The sequence below is a fragment of the Pseudophryne corroboree genome, chromosome 2 (genome assembly GCF_028390025.1).
Source record: "Pseudophryne corroboree isolate aPseCor3 chromosome 2, aPseCor3.hap2, whole genome shotgun sequence".
NCBI lineage: Eukaryota > Metazoa > Chordata > Amphibia > Anura > Myobatrachidae > Pseudophryne > Pseudophryne corroboree.
In genome coordinates, this window is record NC_086445.1 from 858,228,069 (window position 1) to 858,247,286 (window position 19,218).

Consider the following 19,218-nt stretch of genomic DNA (forward strand, 5'->3'; position numbering starts at 1 on the left):
GACGACAACTAATGGTCAGGGGAGGCAGGGGAGGCAGAGCCTTGATTAGAATATTACAAAGAAGATATTTATAACATAAACAACTTCTTTGTTTATTGTAATCTTTTTTTAGTTAACACTCCAGCTTTGTGGAGATCCCTGGCAAGAGAGATGAGGCAGCAACAACTCTGCTTCGTATCTACAGTCAGACACTGCTTTACAGAGCTGGGGGCGGGGCCACACCACAGGTAGTAAAGCTACACAGAAAGGTAGCTAATAGAGGCATGCCTCTAAGTGTGGGGGCGTGTCTTGTGCATTGATAGACTCTTGGATGTGTCATGTGACCAGGAAGTCCACTGTAGTCGGAGCTCAGTCAGCAGTAGCAAAAGAACACACAGGGATGCAGGTAGGAGACTTAATGGACACTGTAGCTTAGTGTAGTGATGGAAAAGTTACAGTGAGTAGCAGACTCCCAGCATTCAGACCTATCCCTATGAATGCCTCCCCAGCCATTCACCTCACTGCACATCACTGCTATTGGTTGACATGGTCATTAGGTCAGCATGGTCATTAGGTTGATATGGCAATGGTTGACACAGCATATGGTCAACAGTTTTTTAAAAATATTTTCATTTTTTTCAACTTTTTCATACGTTACCATTCATGTGGAATACTATGCGGAATAGTAACTTTGCATGATGTGGGGGGACAAGGTATATTAATTGGGGGTCCCTGTGCTATGACGGTGAAAATGACACAATAAAAAAACAAAAAAACAAACATTAAAAAACATTAAAGCTCATGCCAATCTTTTTCTGTTTTGACCTTTTCCATGTCAAACTTTTGTCCATGTTGACCTTGTGCATGTTGACCTTTTGGGGTTAACCTAGACACTGTTGATCTTTTCCAGGTCGACCAAATGATCAACACCCGTTTCACACTTACCTCTCTGGAGCCCAGCACCGGTGTTGCAGGTGCAAGAGACAACTCCGGACCATTGTCCCAGTGATTACTGCATGCGCAGTAGAGATTAGTCACTGGGAACATGGCAGGCTCCAGGTTTCTGAAGACCTGTGCATGCACAGTAGACTGGAAAGAACTAACTATCCTAATATCTCCAAGCTTGGTAAAATTTACCTCTATATAATCTCCTATATATTAGCCCAAGTCTGTGACTCTGTGCCTGGCCGTAACGCTGGGTGGAGTCACAGATGGGCTAAGCTACTGTATGCAGATCAGTGACGTCACACACCATGCACCTTCTCGGCGCACATCTCCACAGTCTTCCATCGTCCCGGGCCGAAGACGTGAGGGCGGGAGGCGACTCTCTGTCTGAAGCCGAGCGCCTGTCACTCCCGCTCCCCGCCTGAGCCCCGGCGCCTCTCCCCTGCCGTCTGCCCCAGCAAGGAGAAAGCGCTCCTATTGCCGGCACAGCCCTCGGTCCGGTCCTCCAGGTACAGCGGGTCCCCGGCTGCCTGGGGGGGGAGAGGAAATGTGCCTGGTGCCCTGTGGGGGAGATGTGCCTGCAGAGGGCGAAGGTGTGCCTGGCGGGGGGGACATGTGCCTCGCGGGGGGGGGGGGGAGATGTGCGGTAGCGGGGACAGTGCACACTGGTGTACTCCCCGGTTGCCGAGGGAGATGTGCCTGACGAAGGGGGGACGGGACATGTGCCTGGCTGGGGGAAGAGATGTGCCTGGCTGGGGGGAAGAGATGTGCCTGGCTGGGGGGAAGAGATGTGCCTGGCTGGGGGGAAGATTGGCTGGGGGGAAGAGATGTGCCTGGCTGGGGGGAAGAGATGTGCCTGGCTGGGGGGGACACGTGCTTGGCCTGGGGGGGGGGGGGTGGACATGTGCCTGCTGGGGGAAGAGATGTGCCTGGCTGGGGGAAGGGGGACATGTGAGGCAGAGCGCCTCACGCAGGAACAGGGACACCCCACTCTGGTGTGCTCCCCGGGTGCCCGCAACACAGTTACCCTGACACTGCACCCGGGTGGGCTGCGGCCCTGCTGCTGCTGATGGACAAGCACCTCCAGCGCCTCCTGACCCCCTACCCCCCCTGCGGCACCCCCGCACCCGCCCATCCTCCACCTGCAGCTCCTTCCACCATCCGCTGCACCACCACCCCTCCCTCCAGACCGCCTACACCACCCACGGCCCCCACTCCCCTGCCCCTCCCTCAACCACAGACCCTCCCAATCACAGCCCCCATATCCCCCTCCCCCTCCACCCACAGCCTGTACAGACACCCTCCCCCATCCACCGTCCACCCCCGCAGCCGCCCATCCCCCACCCGCAGCGCCTCCTCACCCCATACCGCACCTGCAGCACCCCCGCTCCCGCCCATCCACCGCCACAGTGCCTTCGGACCCTTCCACCATCCGCCGCACCTGCCACTCCACCACACGACACTCCTTCACACGCGGCGCCTCCAGACCCTCTACACCACCCACGCCCCCCACTCCGCTGCCCCTCCCTCATCCACAGAACCTCCCAACCGCACACCCCCATCCGCACCACCTCCTGACCTCCTACCCCACCCACCCCTCAACCACCGGCAGTGCCTCCAGACCCCCTCCCCTATCTGCCGCACCCCCGCACCTGACCCTCCACCCACACGCGTCGCTTATGGACCCCCTAGCCCACCCGCAGCGCACTCGCCCCCTCCCCACCCGCACCACCTCCCAACACCCTGCCCCACTGCACCCGCCCCTCCACCACCCGCAGCGCCTCACAACCCCCTCCCCCATGTGCCGCACCTTCCCATCCCCCACACACAGCGCACTCGCCCCTTCCCCACCTGCAGCGCCTCCGGAACCCCCTCCCCCATCCGCCAGATCCCCGTACCTGCCCCTCCCCTACCCGCCGCACCTACCCATCCACCACCTGTAGCGCCTTTGAACCCTTTCACCATCCGCTGCACCACCACCCCTCCCTCACATGCGGCCCCTCCAGACCCCCTACACCAGCCACGGCCCCCACTCCCCTGCCCCTCCCTCAACCACAGCCCCTCCCAACCACAGCCCCCCCATCCACCCCCCCTCCACAGACACACTCCCCCATCCGCCGTCAACCCCCGCAACCGCCCCTCCCTCACCCGCAGCACATCCTGACCCCCTACCCCACCCGCTGCCCCACTGCACCCGCCCCTCAACCACCCGCACCGCCTCCAAACCCCCTCCCCCATCTGCCGCAACCCCACACCTGCCCCTCCCCCACGCACATCTCTTCCGAACCCCCTACCCCACCCGCAGCGCACTCGCTCCTACCCCACCCGCACGGCCCCACTGCACCTGCTCCTCCACTACCCGCTGCTCCTCCCGACCCCATCTGCCGCACCCCCCCACCTGCCCCTCCCCCACGCGCATCGCTTCCGGACCTCCTACCCCACCTGCGGCGCACTCGCCCCTTCCCCACCTGCAGCGCCTCCGGAACCCCCTCACTCACCCCCCAGATCCCCGTACCTGCCCCTCCCCTACCCACCAAACCCCCCGCCCTCCCCCACCCATACCGCTTCCGGATCCCACTTCCCCGCACATCCCCACCCGCAGCGCCTCACGACCCCATCCGCGTTCCCCCCCACACCCGCTGCATTCTGTACAGTGTGCCCTGCAGGCGCTGTTCACACCGTCGCCCTGCAGGCGCCCCCTTCACCATCCAACGCCCTTTCATTGTGCAATATTTAACCACTCACAAAATTAGGAATGCAGGTAATACTTAATATAATACATATATTGAATGGCGTACAGGGGTTAAGGGGGCGTAGCCCCTTACGACGGTGTGAAGAGCACCCGTAGGGCGCGATGAAGCACCTAGTATATAATAAAAAACAACAAAAATTTAGAGAGCACAATAAGCATATTGCAGAGTTGGTGAAGACATTTTTTGGGTAATAACTTCCACAGGTTATATAGTCCACCCATGAAAGGTACCAGATGAGGCAGCCATCTTGAGCGCACTATGTAGGATTACCCTGGGTAGAATTGGTTAGGCTGAGAAGAGATGACACCAAATGGGTGGTTGCAGCGTCCTAATGCTCTCAGTCCCATCATAAACATTAGGTCCATGTATTTTTCATCTCATCCACAAGCTTACAAGGTGAAGCAGCCATGCTGGGCGCACTACAAAGGTTACACTGTGGGAGATAATAAGTCATACAAGGACCCAAGGCACACATGAGAAATCTGACACATGTGTGGCAGTATGATATACCATATATGAATAGAGCCATAGCAGAGGTAGTCCCAATATTTAAGCGTAAAGCAGAGGTAGTCCCAATATTTAAAAAGGGTATTAAAACGCTCCCCGGGAACTATAGACCGGTTAGCTTGACATCTATAGTGGGGAAAATACTAGAAGGTATATTAAGGGATAGCATTCTGGAGTACTTGGATACCTCCAAGGTTATTACTAGGAATCAACATGGATTTGTGAAGGACAGGTCATGTCAAACTAACTTAATAAGCTTCTACGAGAAAGTGAGTGATAGTATTGATAAGGGTCAAGCAGTGGATGTGATCTTTTTAGACTTCTCTAAGGCTTTTGACAAAGTTCCGCACAGGAGACTAATCCTCAAACTAAGAGAGCTTGGGGTGGGAAATACTATCTCTACTTGGGTGAGTAACTGGCTGTTTAATAGGGAACAGCGAGTGGGGGTTAATGGGATGTACTCTGAATGGGCTTCAGTACACAGTGGAATACCGCAGGGCTCAGTATTCGGGCCATTGCTGTTTAATATATTCATTAATGACCTAGGTGAGGGACTGGAAAGCACAGTGTCAATTTTTCGCAGATGACACTAAATTATGTAGAATAATTAATTCAGACAAGGCTGTTGAGTCTCTACAGAATTACTTAACTGGACTGGAGGCCTGGGCAGACAAATGGGGAATGAGGTTCAATATAGACAAATGGAAAGTTAGGCACCTTGGGACTAAGAACAATCAGGCAACCTATAAACTAAATGGGGAAAAAGTAGGGATAACGGTAGTTGAAAAGGATCTGGGTGTGCTCATCGATAATAAACTTGGTAGCAGTTTGCAATGTCAAAATGCAGCAGCTAAGGCTAATAAAACGTGGTATGGAGACAAGGGATGAGAGTGTAATCCTGCCACTGTATAAATCATTGGTGCGATCACACCTGGAATATTGGCCCTCATTCCGAGTTGTTCGCTCGCAAGGCGATTTTAGCAGAGTTACACACGCTAAGCCTCCGCCTACTGGGAGTGAATCTTAGCTTCTTAAAATTGCGAACGATGTATTCGCAATATTGCGATTACAAACTACTTAGCAGTTTCAGAGTAGCTTCAGACTTACTCGGCATCTGCGATCAGTTCAGTGCTTGTCGTTCCTGGTTTGACGTCACAAACACACCCAGCGTTCGCCCAGACACTCCCCCGTTTCTCCAGCCACTCCCGCGTTTTTTCCGGAAACGGTAGCGTTTTTATCCACACGCCCATAAAACGCCGTGTTTCCGCCCAGTAACACCCATTTCCTGTCAATCACATTACGATCGCCGGAGCGAAGAAAAAGCCGTGAGTAAAAAAACTATCTTCATAGCAAAAATACTTGGCGCAGTCGCAGTGCGAACATTGCGCATGCGTACTAAGCAGAAAAACGCTGCGATGCGATGAAAATTACCGAGCGAACGACTTGGAATGACCCCCATTGTGTACAGTTTTGGGCACCATACTATAAAAAAGATATCTTGGAACTTGAAAGGGTTTAGAGGCGAGCCACTAACTGGTTAAGGGGTTAGAGGCATTGGACTATGAGGAAAAACTTAAAAGGCTTGATATGTTCACACTGGAAAAGAGGCGACTGAGAGGGGACATCATTAATATTTATAAATACATTAAGGGACAATACAAGGATCTATCAAACTATTTGTTTACCAAAAAAACACGACATAGGACACGCGGACACCCACTGAGGTTAGAGGAGAAAAAATTCCATACCCAACGGAGAAAAGGATTCTTCACAGTAAGAGCAGTAAGGATTTGGAATTCTCTTCCAGAGAAGGTAGTAATGGTGGACACAATCAATAAGTTTAAAAATGGATTGGATAAATTCCTAGCTGAAAAAAATATCCAGGGATACAGCATTTAATTAATATTTAAAGAAAAAAATAATTAAATAAAATAATGTAATTACAATAGGTTGAACTCGATGGACATTTATCTTTTTTCAACCTCAACAACTATGTAACTATGTAAGTACACTCTGCCCATGGAGGATGAACTTCAGTGGAGGTATAGTACACAGGCATAGCATACAGTAGGACAGAAGTACATGGTAAAAAGCAGGGAGCAGTAAATACAGCAAACAGTGATGCAGTTTGGGCACAATCTGTGGTGGAACCACGTGCTGACTGATGGAGAGAGAAGGACCACAGGGTGCAAGGGTATGACGGCCTAGTGTGGTTGGGTCAGGCAGAAAGTACATACAATATATAGAGAGTCCAGAAAGGGGCATGATTCAGGTCCCGATGGATATGCTGCTCATGCTACAAAGTATCAATATTTGGTACTTTGTGCATGGGCCAGACCTGTCATGCCAATGTCGGATGCATATCAGCAGCAAACTGTCAATATTGACAGTCTGCAGCCATTTAGGGGTGGGAAGGGGGGCGACGATGACCTCCGTTTCCCAAAATAAAGGCATGTCAAATCGCCCCCCATGTGCGTGCCTTCGGCGTGCACGCTCCTGGAAAGTGGGCGTGGCCTCACAACTTTATATTATCAAGCTATAAAAAAATATATTTTCACACCCCCTCTACGCACACAATTAACAGCCTTACACATAACGCCCATAGTAGTGTTCCTTACACATAATGTCTCCAGTATTGCAGATAGACATGGCATGCCCCCCAGCAGTGCCAGATAGACATGACATGCACCCCAGCAGTGCCAGATAGACATGACATGCACCCCAGCAGTGCCAGATAGACATGACATGCCCCCCAGCAGTGCCACATAGATATGATATGCCCCCCAGTAGTGCCATATACATATGATATGCCCCCCTCAGCAGTGCCAAATACACATGATATGCCCCCCAGCAGTGCCAGATAGACATGACATGCCCCCCAGCAGTGCCAGATAGACATGACATGCACCCCAGCAGTGCCAGATAGACATGACATGCCCCCCAGCAGTGCCACATAGATATGATATGCCCCCCAGTAGTGCCATATACATATGATATGCCCCCCCCAGCAGTGCAAATACACATGATATGCCCCCCAGCAGTGCCAGGTAGACATGATATGCCCCCCAGCAGTGCCAGATAGACATATGGCCCCCAACAGTGCCAGCTATACATGATATGCCCCCCAGCAGTGCCAGCTACACATGATATGCCCCCCAGTAGTGCCAGATAAACATGATATGCCCCCCAGCAGTGCCAGATAGGCATGATATGCCCCCCCAAGCAGTGCCAGCTACACATGATATGCCCCACAGCAGTGCCAGATACACATGATATTCCCCCCAGCAGTGTCAGATACACATGTCCCCACAGTGCCAGATACATATATGCCCCCACAGTTCCAGACACATATATGCCCCCAGAGTGCCAGATACATATATGCCCCCACAGTGCCAGATACATATATGCCCCCACAGTGCCAGATACATATATGCCACAGTGCCAGATACATATATGCCCCCACAGTGCCAGATACATATATGCCACAGTGCCAGATACATATATGCCTCCACAGTGCCAGATACATATATGCCCCCAGTGCCAGATATGCCCCCCACAGTGCCAAATACATATATGCCCCAGTGCCAGATACATATATGCCCCCAGTGCCAGATACACATGTCCCCACAGTGCCAGATATGCCCTCAGTGCTAGATACACATGTCCCCACACAGTGCCAAATATGCCCCCAGTGCCAGATACACATGTCCCCACACAGTGCTAGATATGCCCCCAGTGCCAGATACACATGTCCCCACAGTGCCAGATATGCCCCCATAGTTCCAGATACATCTATTTTCCACAGTGCCAGATATATATATATATATATATATATATATATATATATATGCCCCCAGTGCGAGATTCACATGTTCCCACAGTGCCAGATATGCCCCCAGTTCTAGATACACATGTCCCCACACAGTGCCAGATATGCCCCCAGTGCTAGAAACAAATGTCCCCACACAGTGCCAGATTTGCCCCCAGTGCCAGATACACATGTCCCCAGAGTGCCAGTTATGCCCCCAGTGCTAGATACACATGTCCCTAGAGTGACAGATATGCCCCCAGTGCCAGATACACATGTCCCCAGAGTGCCAGTTATGCCCCCAGTACCAGATACACATGCCCCCACAGTGCCAGATATGCCCCCACAGTACCTGTGCCGACGCAATGAGGAGGAGTGCTGTTGGCCGCGGGCAGACTAAAGCAAAACTAATCTGTGCGCGCTGTGCGGCGCCAGCGTCTGATGCCAGACGCCGGCGCTGCACAGCGCGCACAGAGTAGTTTAGCACTGTCCCGCCCACAGAACTCCCCCACACACAGGCAGCCGCTGCTGGTATTCGAAGGCGGTGCTGAGCCGGGCCGGACAGACACTGCTGCAGCCTACAGGACCAGGCTCCAGGCTCCAATATGGCGGCGCCAGCATGTGGCACCCATAAAGGGTGGCGCCCTGCGCGGCCACTCTATTGGAACATGCTTGCAGCCGGCCCTTGTCGCCACCATTGTGAGGGAGTGATGTGGGCAGGATCTCTCTTGGAAGGCAAGGATTTCCTGTCCTCTTTGTTGGATCTGTAGTAGCCGGCTTGCGTGACTCCATGGGTCATACTAACAGCCAATGGTGTTGCAGCTGATCCAATGCTGCATCCTAGGGCGCAGCACAGATCACTAGTGCAAGCAGGAGGCGTGACAACTCCTCTCAGGTAGTGCCCCGCAGCCCCGGAAGAGTGGGCACCGCTCCCGCATGCTGTCCACTTCCTAGTGTAGTGGGCACAATGTGGATAATAATACAGCGAAATTGCGGACCCGGAAGAGGGGGCAGAGCCTAATGACGCAATTATATGCTAATTGCGTCATTTCAGCTCCGCCTTCTATGCAAATATCACCTAATCCCGGACTTTTCCCTGTGTGTGGCCAGGGCCTAATGACGCCTTTAGCTCGGCCCCACCCTCAGCACCGCTCACCTGCTTCTCTCCGGGCATCTCCCGGAGAGGAGATTAAAGAAGTCGTCAAGTATGTTATAGAGGCAATACTAGGTGTTAATTCAATTGCGGCTTTCTTTGTCTAACAACCAAAATAATATTGTTTCCATCACAGGGACAGGAAATGTAACATACCTCTGAACACTTTCCCCATACTCTTGTTATCAGGTTGGATATAAAATCCTTTGCTTTCAGGAAATCTTCTTCGTCTATGCTTCCGGAACCGTCTAGAACTATGGCAATCTCTGTCCCTGTTCAAAATGAAAAAGTTTTTTTTTTTTTTTTTAGAACAGAACTAGTAACAAAGTGAATAAATGACAATCCTACAATAAATGTACACATATACCCCATTCACACTCATAAAAGACAACAGCGGATAACAGCTACCAATATGAAAGAATGAACAGGAAGGCCATAAGACACCTTGGGGTCTATTTTGCAATAATAGTGATATTGGGGGATATTCAGGTTGGATCGCTACTGCAATCCCTTGTGCAGTTTCCAGATAGGTCCTGCGATCGCATTGCAGTAATGCAAATGCCTCTGCAATGCGATCGCAGGACCTGTTCTGCACATGCGCACAACGGGTCCTGCACATATGCATTTCCTCGATTGGCTGGCGTTGCCTGGAAGTGGTGAAGCCAAGGACTGCATTGCATACGCAGTTTCCGTGGCCTCGCAAGCCGCCTGTGACAGGTAGTCTGAGTAAGCTCAGGCTTAGCCTGCCGTTGCGGATGAACATCGCAACCGTTTGTTGCGATGTTCATCCTGGACTGTAATCGCATCACAGTTTTGCTATCGCAAATGCAGGAAAAAGGTGCTATGCTCCTCCTCCTGCATTTTCATTAATAAGGACTGCAAGCAGCTTTGTAATTGCAATACATGCTGAATGAGGGTCATTGTCTTGAATATTTTCAGTATAATTCGTTGAGGCTATTTGCATGTTTTACTCACTTTTCACTACTATCCAGGAAAAATCCTTTCAGGGATAGCATGAGTGTAGACACGCTGTCCCTGAGAAGTCCCAATCTTTTCATTTAGCCCACAAAAAATCCTCCGTATCTGGTAGTGTGCATGCTCCATCTGCCCACTACCCTCACCTGTCACTGGTGTGCCTTTACTAATACAGGCTGCTAAACAATGGAAGTGTGACCAATGGGCTCACAGGGAGCACGGGTGCACATGGCTTGCCCTATACAATGCGTTGTTGTAGGAGTCAGGCATTAATGGATAAACTAATTGGATTATCTTCGCCATTAATCTCGCCACCTCAAACCTAATATTTCCAAAACAGAATTAATTATATTTCCACCGGCCAATAAAAGCTACCAACCTGATACATCTATCACTGTTGATATCTCAACAATCAACCCTACCCCACAAGCTCGCTGCCTAGGTGTCATTCTTGACTCTGAACTGTCCTTTGTTGCCCACATTCAATCTGTCTCAAAATCATGTTACATGCATCTAAGAAACATATCCAAAATACGCCCTTATCTTACACAAGACACAGCAAAAACTCTTTCCAAAAATAGGCTCTCACCACTACAATCCATTCTGAATACAGCTGCGAGGCTAATCTTCCTCGCTAAACGTTCATCGTCTGCAGATCAACTCTGTCAGTCCCCCCATTGGTTACCGGTATTCTATATTATTCAATATAAAATGCTTTTACTTACATACGAGACTATTAACCAAACTGTGCCTACATACATCTCTTCACTCATCTCAAAATATCTCCCTACCCGGCCTCTCCGCTCTGCACAAGATCTGCGTCTCTCATCCACACGCATCACTTGCACACACTCAAAATTACAGGACTTTTACCAGGGTGCACCCACTCTGTGGAATGCCCTCCCACGCACAATAAGACTCACTTCTAGTCTCCAAACCTTCAAGCGTTCCTTGAAAACTCACCTATTCAGACAAGCTTTTCAAATTCCGGGCCCATCCACATAACCTATAATGTCTCCTATCTAATTACATCATCTGTATACAGTTCACACATAACCTCACATATTTTTTCTTTCTTTCAACATTGCTGGATGATCATGTAATACAGCCCATTAAGAACCTACCTCTATGTCTGCATGTTATTACCCAGTTTTGTTCTATTACTGTTGCCCCAATTGTAAAGCGCAACGGATTATGCTGCGCTATATAAGAAATTGTTAAAAATAATAATAATAATAATTAACCCTTTCCTATATAGCTGGGATACTTAAATCATGCAAAAACATTTGTTTCCCAGGCGCAGTGGTTTCCACAGAAATCACTGCATCTCATTTTCAGTCCTGCAATCAGTGGTCGAAGTGGGGCGGTATATGGCGGTATGGTATACCGCCAATTCTTCCACTGACCCGGAAATGAAGTGCAGCAGGAGGCGAGGGAAGTGGCCATCCTGCTGCACATTGTCCTCCCGTCCCTGCGCGGCGGCCGGCGGCTGTGTAGAGTGCTGTACTCGCTCACAGCCGCTGCTCACCGCCACTAACCGCACGCCGCTCACTGCCGCCAGCCGCCCACCGCTCGCCGCCGCCAGCCGCAACAAATGAGTCAGGAAATGTTCCCCTGCTCTCACCTTCTCTCCCTGTCATTACTGTCCCTGTCCCTACTGTCACTCTCTCTCTCCCTGCTGTCACTGTCATCACTCTCTCTCTCCCTGCTGTCACTGTCGTCACACTCTCTCCCTGCTGTCACTGTCGTCACTCTCTCTACCTGCTGTCACTGTCATCACTCTCTCTCCCTGTCACTCTCTCTCTCCCTGCTGTCACTCTCTCTCCCTGTCGTCACTTTCTCTCCCTGTCGTCACTCTCTCTCCCTGCTGTTACTCTCTCTCTCTCCCTGTCGTCACTCTCTCTCCCTGTCGTCACTCTCATTCCCTGTCGTCACCCTCTCTCTCCCTGTCGTCACTCTCTCTCTCTCCCTGTCGTCACTCTGGCTGTCCGTGCTGTCACAATTTCAGCTCATTGAGTGTGCTAGAATGTGAATTTCGGCTCATTCAGTGTGCTATAATGTGAATTTCGGCTCATTCAGTGTGCTACAATGTGAATTTCGGCTCATTCAGTGTGCTACAATGTGAATTACGGCACATTCAGTGTGCTATAATGTGAATTTCGGCTCATTCACTGTGCTATAATGTGAATTTCGGCTCGTACCATGTGCTATAATGTGAATTTCGGCTCATACCGTGTGCTATAATGTGAATTTTGTCTCATACCGTGTGCTATAATGTGAATTTCGGCACGTACCGTGTGCTAAAAGGTGAAAGGAGCACCAGTACTAGATAGTATAAGGGGTTCTACTACACTGGACACGCCCCTTTTGGGTGACCATGCCCTATTTTGGGTGACCACTGCCCCTTTTCTGGAGGGCGCGCGCATAATTGCGTCCTTGACTTTTGCATAACCCCACTTCAAAATTTCTACTTCGACCACTGCCTGCAGTTGTATAGCAAAACCTCGTGCCACAGGGTTTTTTACATTTCTTGCCACACAGTGGCTTCACAGTGAAGGGGCGTGGTCACTGAATAGTATCAATTCACATTACACTGCACAGTACTGTCTGTTGTTCATATTACACCACACAGTGAGAGCCCCTTGCACACGTTACACTGCACAGTAAGAGCCCCTTTTACAGATTACACTGCACAGTAAGAGCCCCTTATACACGTTACACTGCACAGTAAGAGCCCCTTATACATGTGACAGCACAGTAAGAGACCCTTATACACGTTACACCACACAGTAAGAACCACTTATACACGTAACAGCACAGTATGAACCCCTTATAGACGTTACACCACAGGAGCCCCTTGTATATTATGCAAGGCAATAAGAGAGAGTGAGTGAGCAAAATATAGTGTGTGTGTGTGTGTGTGTGTGTGTGTGGGCAAGCAAGGCTATGCGTGTGTGAGAGCAGGGTGTAGTGTGTGTGTGTGTGTGTGTGTGTGTGTGTGTGTGTGTGTGAGCAAGGTATAGTGTGTATGTGTGAGAGAGAGCAAGGTGTAGTGTGTGTGTGTGTGTGTGTGTGTTTGTGTGTGCGTGCGTGCAAGGGTATGTGTGTGAGAGCAGGGTGTAGTGTGTGTGAGCAAGGTATAGTGTGTATGAGTGAGAGAGAGCAAGGTGTAGTGTGTGTGTGTGTGTGTGTGTGTGTGTGGTGGTTGTGTGTGTGTGTGTGTGTGTGTGTGTGGTTGTGTGTGTGTGTGTGTGTGTGTGTGTGTGTGTGTGTGTGTGTGTGTGTGTGTGTGTGTGTGTGTCTGGAACCATCATGCGGCTGGCGTGCTGGGTGCAGCTAAGTCCATACCTCCTCGTGGGGTCTCTGATTTGTGTTAATTAGGTCACAGCATTTACCTGTAGCACTATCCTTTATTGAAATTAGTGATCGTGAAAACTATTGTGACTTCACAGCATTTCCCTTTACGGGATACACATCATGTGCCAGCAGACGGGATGCTGGCTGTCACTATACTGACAGTGGCATCCTGTCTGCCAGAATTCCGGCTCCGAGTACCCATGCACGGCTCGCTGCACTCGCCACAGGTTCTATACCCACTCAGTTGCAGATGTGAACCCACCAACCGAATGGGAATACCGAGCATGTGTCGGTATCCTGGGTGTCGGTATTTCCCCAGTTGTCGGGATTCCAGCGTCTGTCTCCTGAACGCTGGGATTGCAATAGCCGGTATATCGACTGCATCCCCCTTTTTACAAATGTGCACAGTATTACCTTTGAAACCTGTCTATAACATTATGGACATGGCTCAAAACTAGAACCTGAGGCTGTACTGAAGTACACTTATGATTTTGTCGGTAGTATTCCACTGTTTAGAGTTTTGTGCAGTATTATGTGGTTTCATTCTAGGGACTCCATATAAACAGGGCTGTCTCTTCCTTTGGGCTTGATGCGCAATTGCCCTGGGATCCCAAGATTCTAAGAGTCCGTGGTTAATAACCCCCCCCCTCCCCCAGCGCGGCTGCAGATTGCGGCCGCAGGTGACATAACCTCCTGCAAGCGGGTTAGAAGAACAGCCGCCACTGATAGCAAGCCCACCGCTGGAGGATGGGTAGGGGCCCCAGTGCATTGCTCTGCCCAGGGGCCTACACTGCTTTTACGACAGCCCTACATATATATGGGGGGGGGGAAGTAACGTATATAATATTAAGCAAAATATACAGGTCATAAAATAATTACTTACCACCCTCTTCATCATCACTGTCATATGTAATCTTGTTGTTGTTATTATTATTGTTATTACTGTCTGTGTTTTGTGCATCACATTTCTTTGATTCCATTATGTCCTTACGGAAATCTTCACCTAAGAAAGAGAAATCAGTACATACCTTTTTAAAACTACATGTATTGAATACAGTTGTAAAACTTTTAAATATATATATTTTTGGGCATGTCTCAAAAGAAGGTAACGTAAGTAACACTCTACACCTATTCCATTATGATGTGTATTTTTTATTTTATGTTGATTTCATTTTTTTTTAAAACAACAGAAAAAAATACCTGTTATTTGGTATATATGATGGTATAAATAATGAACGCAGCTGCTGTGTACAAATATGGTAATGCTGCAGGAAGCGTCTTGTGTTACTAGCTGCCCCCTGCATGCTTGTGTGATCCGCTGCTGCGCTCGAGGACACAGCATCGGATCACTTGTGAGAACATCAGATTACACAGAATGGGGTCTCACATCCATAGCCAAGGCCAGTATATCTGCGTCAATCAAGCTGCAGCGTAGGGGGCACTGCATGTGACGACCAATGGCACTGATGATCACAGGGAGATTGCTAGACTCTTCAGGGAGTCAAGGAGATTGCTACTATTTCAGGGATCCCCCGTCATCAGAGTTGTACACAAACCTTCAGGTTTGCTTAAAACTCGGAATAAGGCCCTATGGGGCAGATGTATTAACCTGGAGAAGGCATAAGGAAGTGATAAAGCAATCACAAGTGTAAGGTGATAAACACACCAGCCAATCAGCTCAATAAGCAAATTGACAGTTAGGAGCTGACTGGCTGGTGCGTTTATCACCTTGCACTTATCACCGCTTTATCACTACCTTATGCCGTCTCCAGGTTAATACATCTGCCCCTATATACACAAATTAGACTTCCTGTACAAGTCTATTAGATTTTTCTGAATGCCGCAGGCAACTTTGAAATTAACTTAATGCAAATCTAACAAAACTATAATGTTTACAGTATTTACAGGTTAGCTCAGTGTCGGACTGGGGCATGAAGGGCCCACCGGGTGGAGGCTGTTGTAGAGGCCCATGCTTAAGGGTGTGTCCAGGCTCAAGTGGGGGTGTGGCCAGCCACCACAGAGGTTTGGCTAACCATTAAAGAGTACATTTTATGTGCCCAATGGTAAATATATAATAAACTAGAGATGAGCAGGTTCAGTTTTACTCGGATTTACTCGGTTCACAAAACGGCATCTTATTGGCTCACGGATGTCACGTGTTTTGGATAGCCAATAGAAAAAATCTGGATAAAACCAAACTTTCATTAATTATGGCGTTACATCCGAACCCGCTCCTCTCTCTAATAAACCATATTCTTGTGAAGTATAATGTAACATAAGTATAAAGCATAATTCAAGTGCACCTGGATAAAGTCTGGAACCTGATCCCTAGAGGAGAAGGAGGGCCCCAGGAAGTGGGGCCCACCGGTGGTTTCCCTTGTTCCCCTGTCGGCCAGTCCGACCCTGGGTCAGCTACACTAATTTTGAGACTGTCATTTAAAATGTTGATTAACACTTCGTCGGCCTCCTTCTCCTTCCCAGTACCACAACTCCTCCCCGAGGCTGAACTCTCAGTGGTGATGCTCAGTGAGTGAGAAGGTGGAGCTGGCTGAGAGCTTGGCCCTGGAGGAGATGAGGCCAAGTGAATGCAATAAATGCATGTAAAGGGTATGAGGATGTAACTCACCAGTTCTAATAGGCCTATACACACCACTGCTCGCTATTGTGATTGAGAGTAGCCAAAGCATAATTTTCACGCTGCATTGATCATTACTGCGCAGGTACTGTAGTAGTGTGGTTTTGCCAATTGTGGTTGGTAGATGAACGTTCAACGTCACCTGTTGACATTTCATGTGTTAAACATTGCACTTTGTCACTGCCTCAGCACCACTTACTTGTATGAAGCAAGAGTCCATCTGTGGCACAAGTGTTGTTATTTTCGTTCTTCTTCACCAAATAGTCATACACTGCATACAAAGATACGTTTCAGTACATATAGGTAGTCAAAGAAAGATTTATTACACATGTAAGTATCAATATTTTTACTCTTGTGCAAATCTCTTAAAAAGTAAATGCTGTATATTTTACAGAAATGTACCATACTCAGGGGCATGTTTGCTACTAATTATTATTTTAGACCTAATAATTATAATTTCTTAATTTCTTATTGCTCTTATTTGCAGCAATAAGAAATTATAGATTGCCCTTATGTACTAATAATCACCTCCAGGGACAGGACGACGGGAGGCAGTCTTTGCTTTGTGCAAGAAGTGAAATCATTGCAAAAGCTGGGGCCATTCTGTGCATGCGCGGTCTGCTGACCGCACGTGTTTCAGCTAACCAGGGAGGGTTCTGGAGGATCCCTCTCCCGGTAATTTGCACAAAGTTTAGCCCATAGGCAGAGCTGGCAACAGAAATCTCGGGCCCTGTACAGTGATATCTGTGGGGCTCCCTCAAATTTTATATATATATATATATATATATATATACACATCCTTCTGTCTGACCCCAATGACCACATGCTGCATTCCCAGCTCCCCTACCCTATGCCAAAGCCATATATACCCTCACCAATCCACACTTACCCTGGGGAGAGATTCACCTGCGCTGCACTTCCCATTATCCAGACCCGCACACCACACAGCAGGAACCATGCGACCCTCACAAACTACCAGAAGAGCCGAGCACAGGGCACAGGAATCCTGCCCAGCGGAGCTGCTGCCATGTCCCGTAATTGCCAACAACAGATAGGACTCGGAATAGCAGGCGCACACTTGCGCTGCACAGTCACTGTGTATTAGAGGAGCCTGTCACTCTGAGGATGCGCCCACACCACCTACAGATCGCTGCCGTATTTGGACAAGACGGCTCACATCCCTGGCGGTCACTAAGTGGCATATCCTTGGGGCTCCTCTGACCCTTGGGGCCCGTTACAGTTGTCTCCTTTGACACCCCCTGTCGCCGGCCTTGCCCATAGGCTACAGCAGTTAATGTCTTCATCAGATGACGTTAGCTGCTGGGGCCAAACTCCAGTAGTCGTTGCATTACAGGGCTTTGTGAATCTCACAGATTGGGGGATACGGATGGAGGGACCACAGCAAATTTAAAGATATCTGCTGGGGTCACTCCCTCATACATTCAGGGATCCTTAATATTTGCAGATACCCCCTGAAACACCTGATATGCAGCAAATATTGTGGAAGATTTAACAATTCTATTCTTGTCATCACTCGTTGCTAATCTTAAATGGTGCTCCAGCCAATCAACTCCTGGCATTTTTCAAACTCATAACAGGAGCTGATTGGTTGGAGTACCATTTAAGATTAGAAATGAGTGATGATTATTTTATAAATATGCCCCTCAATCAGAAAATATACCTAAATCTGTACTAATAATAAAAATCTATGTACCCGTTTTTGCAAGACCAGCATAGACCCAATTTTTATTCAAGCCATTTTCATTAGTTAGCAATGAGCAAATGCCATTTAATTCGTCTGTAGTGCTTCTCTTCTTATGTTCCTTGAACTGCTGGCAAGTCTGCAAAGGATGCGTAAAGAAACAAAAAAAGCATAATACTGTAGGACATTTATAGAAAACTGTATAAAAGAAACTGTAGCAGACCTGGAGAAATGGTTCAGAAGGGGAAAGCCATGTTTCAGTGATGGTAGTAAAAACAAAGGAGTTGGAGATGAAGTGGTTATGGTTTGGGGTTAGTTTGAGGGTCTAATCGCACTTTCTCTACCTTCACCTCCCTTCCTATACTCTTTCCTCTTGGTGTTCTCCAATGTTCTGTTCCCCTTTCTCCATCTGTACCTCTTGCCTTGGAGTGCTGATCAGTTCCATCAGCCTCTAATACTAGTGATGAGCACCTGAAATTTTTCGGGTTTTGTGTTTTGGTTTTGGGTTCGGTTCCGCAGCCGTGTTTTGGGTTCGAACGCGTTTTGGCAAAACCTCACCGAATTTTTTTTTTGTCGGATTCGGGTGTGTTTTGGATTCGGGTGTTTTTTTCAAAAAACCCTAAAAAACAGCTTAAATCATAGAATTTGGGGGTCATTTTGATCCCAAAGTATTATTAACCTCAATAACCATAATTTCCACTCATTTTCAGTCTATTCTGAACACCTCACACCTCACAATATTATTTTTAGTCCTAAAATTTGCACCGAGGTCGCTGGATGACTAAGCTCAGCGACCCAAGTGGCCGACACAAACACCTGGCCCATCTAGGAGTGGCACTGCAGTGTCACGCAGGATGGCCCTTCAAAAAACTACTCCCCAAACAGCACATGACGCAAAGAAGAAAAAAAAGAGGCGCAATGAGGTAGCTGTGTGAGTAAGCTAAGCGACCCTAGTGGCCGACACAAACACCTGGCCCATCTAGGAGTGGCACTGCAGTGTCACGCAGGATGGCCCTTCCAAAAAACACCCCCCAAACAGCACATGACGCAAAGAAAAAAAGAGGCGCAATGAGGTAGCTGTGTGACTAAGCTAAGCGACCCTAGTGGCCGACACAAACACCTGGCCCATCTAGGAGTGGCACTGCAGTGTCACGCAGGATGGCCCTTCAAAAAACTACTCCCCAAACAGCACATGACGCAAAGAAGAAGAAAAAGATGCGCAATGAGGTAGCTGTGTGACTAAGATAAGCGACCCAAGTGGCCGACACAAACACCTGGCCCATCTAGGAGTGGCACTGCAGTGTCACGCAGGATGGCCCTTCCAAAAACTACTCCCCAAACAGCACATGACGCAAAGAAAAATGAAAGAAAAAAGAGGTGCAAGATGGAATTGTCCTTGGGCCC

The 19,218-nt window shown here is 48.9% G+C and overlaps 1 protein-coding gene across 3 annotated transcripts in view; it reads right to left on the minus strand.

The window, feature by feature from the left end:
* Nucleotides 1–19,218, minus strand: part of ITGAE (integrin subunit alpha E) — a 343,943-nt gene that overhangs the window by 263,637 nt on the left and 61,088 nt on the right. For all 3 annotated transcript variants that reach the window (XM_063955833.1, XM_063955834.1, XM_063955832.1), the window contains exons 5-8: nucleotides 17,827–17,953; nucleotides 16,312–16,383; nucleotides 14,361–14,480; nucleotides 9,302–9,417 (exon numbers count right to left, since the gene is read on the minus strand). In XM_063955833.1, coding sequence (XP_063811903.1) covers nucleotides 9,302–9,417; nucleotides 14,361–14,480; nucleotides 16,312–16,383; nucleotides 17,827–17,953 — 435 coding nt within the window. The remainder of the gene's footprint in view (nucleotides 1–9,301; nucleotides 9,418–14,360; nucleotides 14,481–16,311; nucleotides 16,384–17,826; nucleotides 17,954–19,218) is intronic.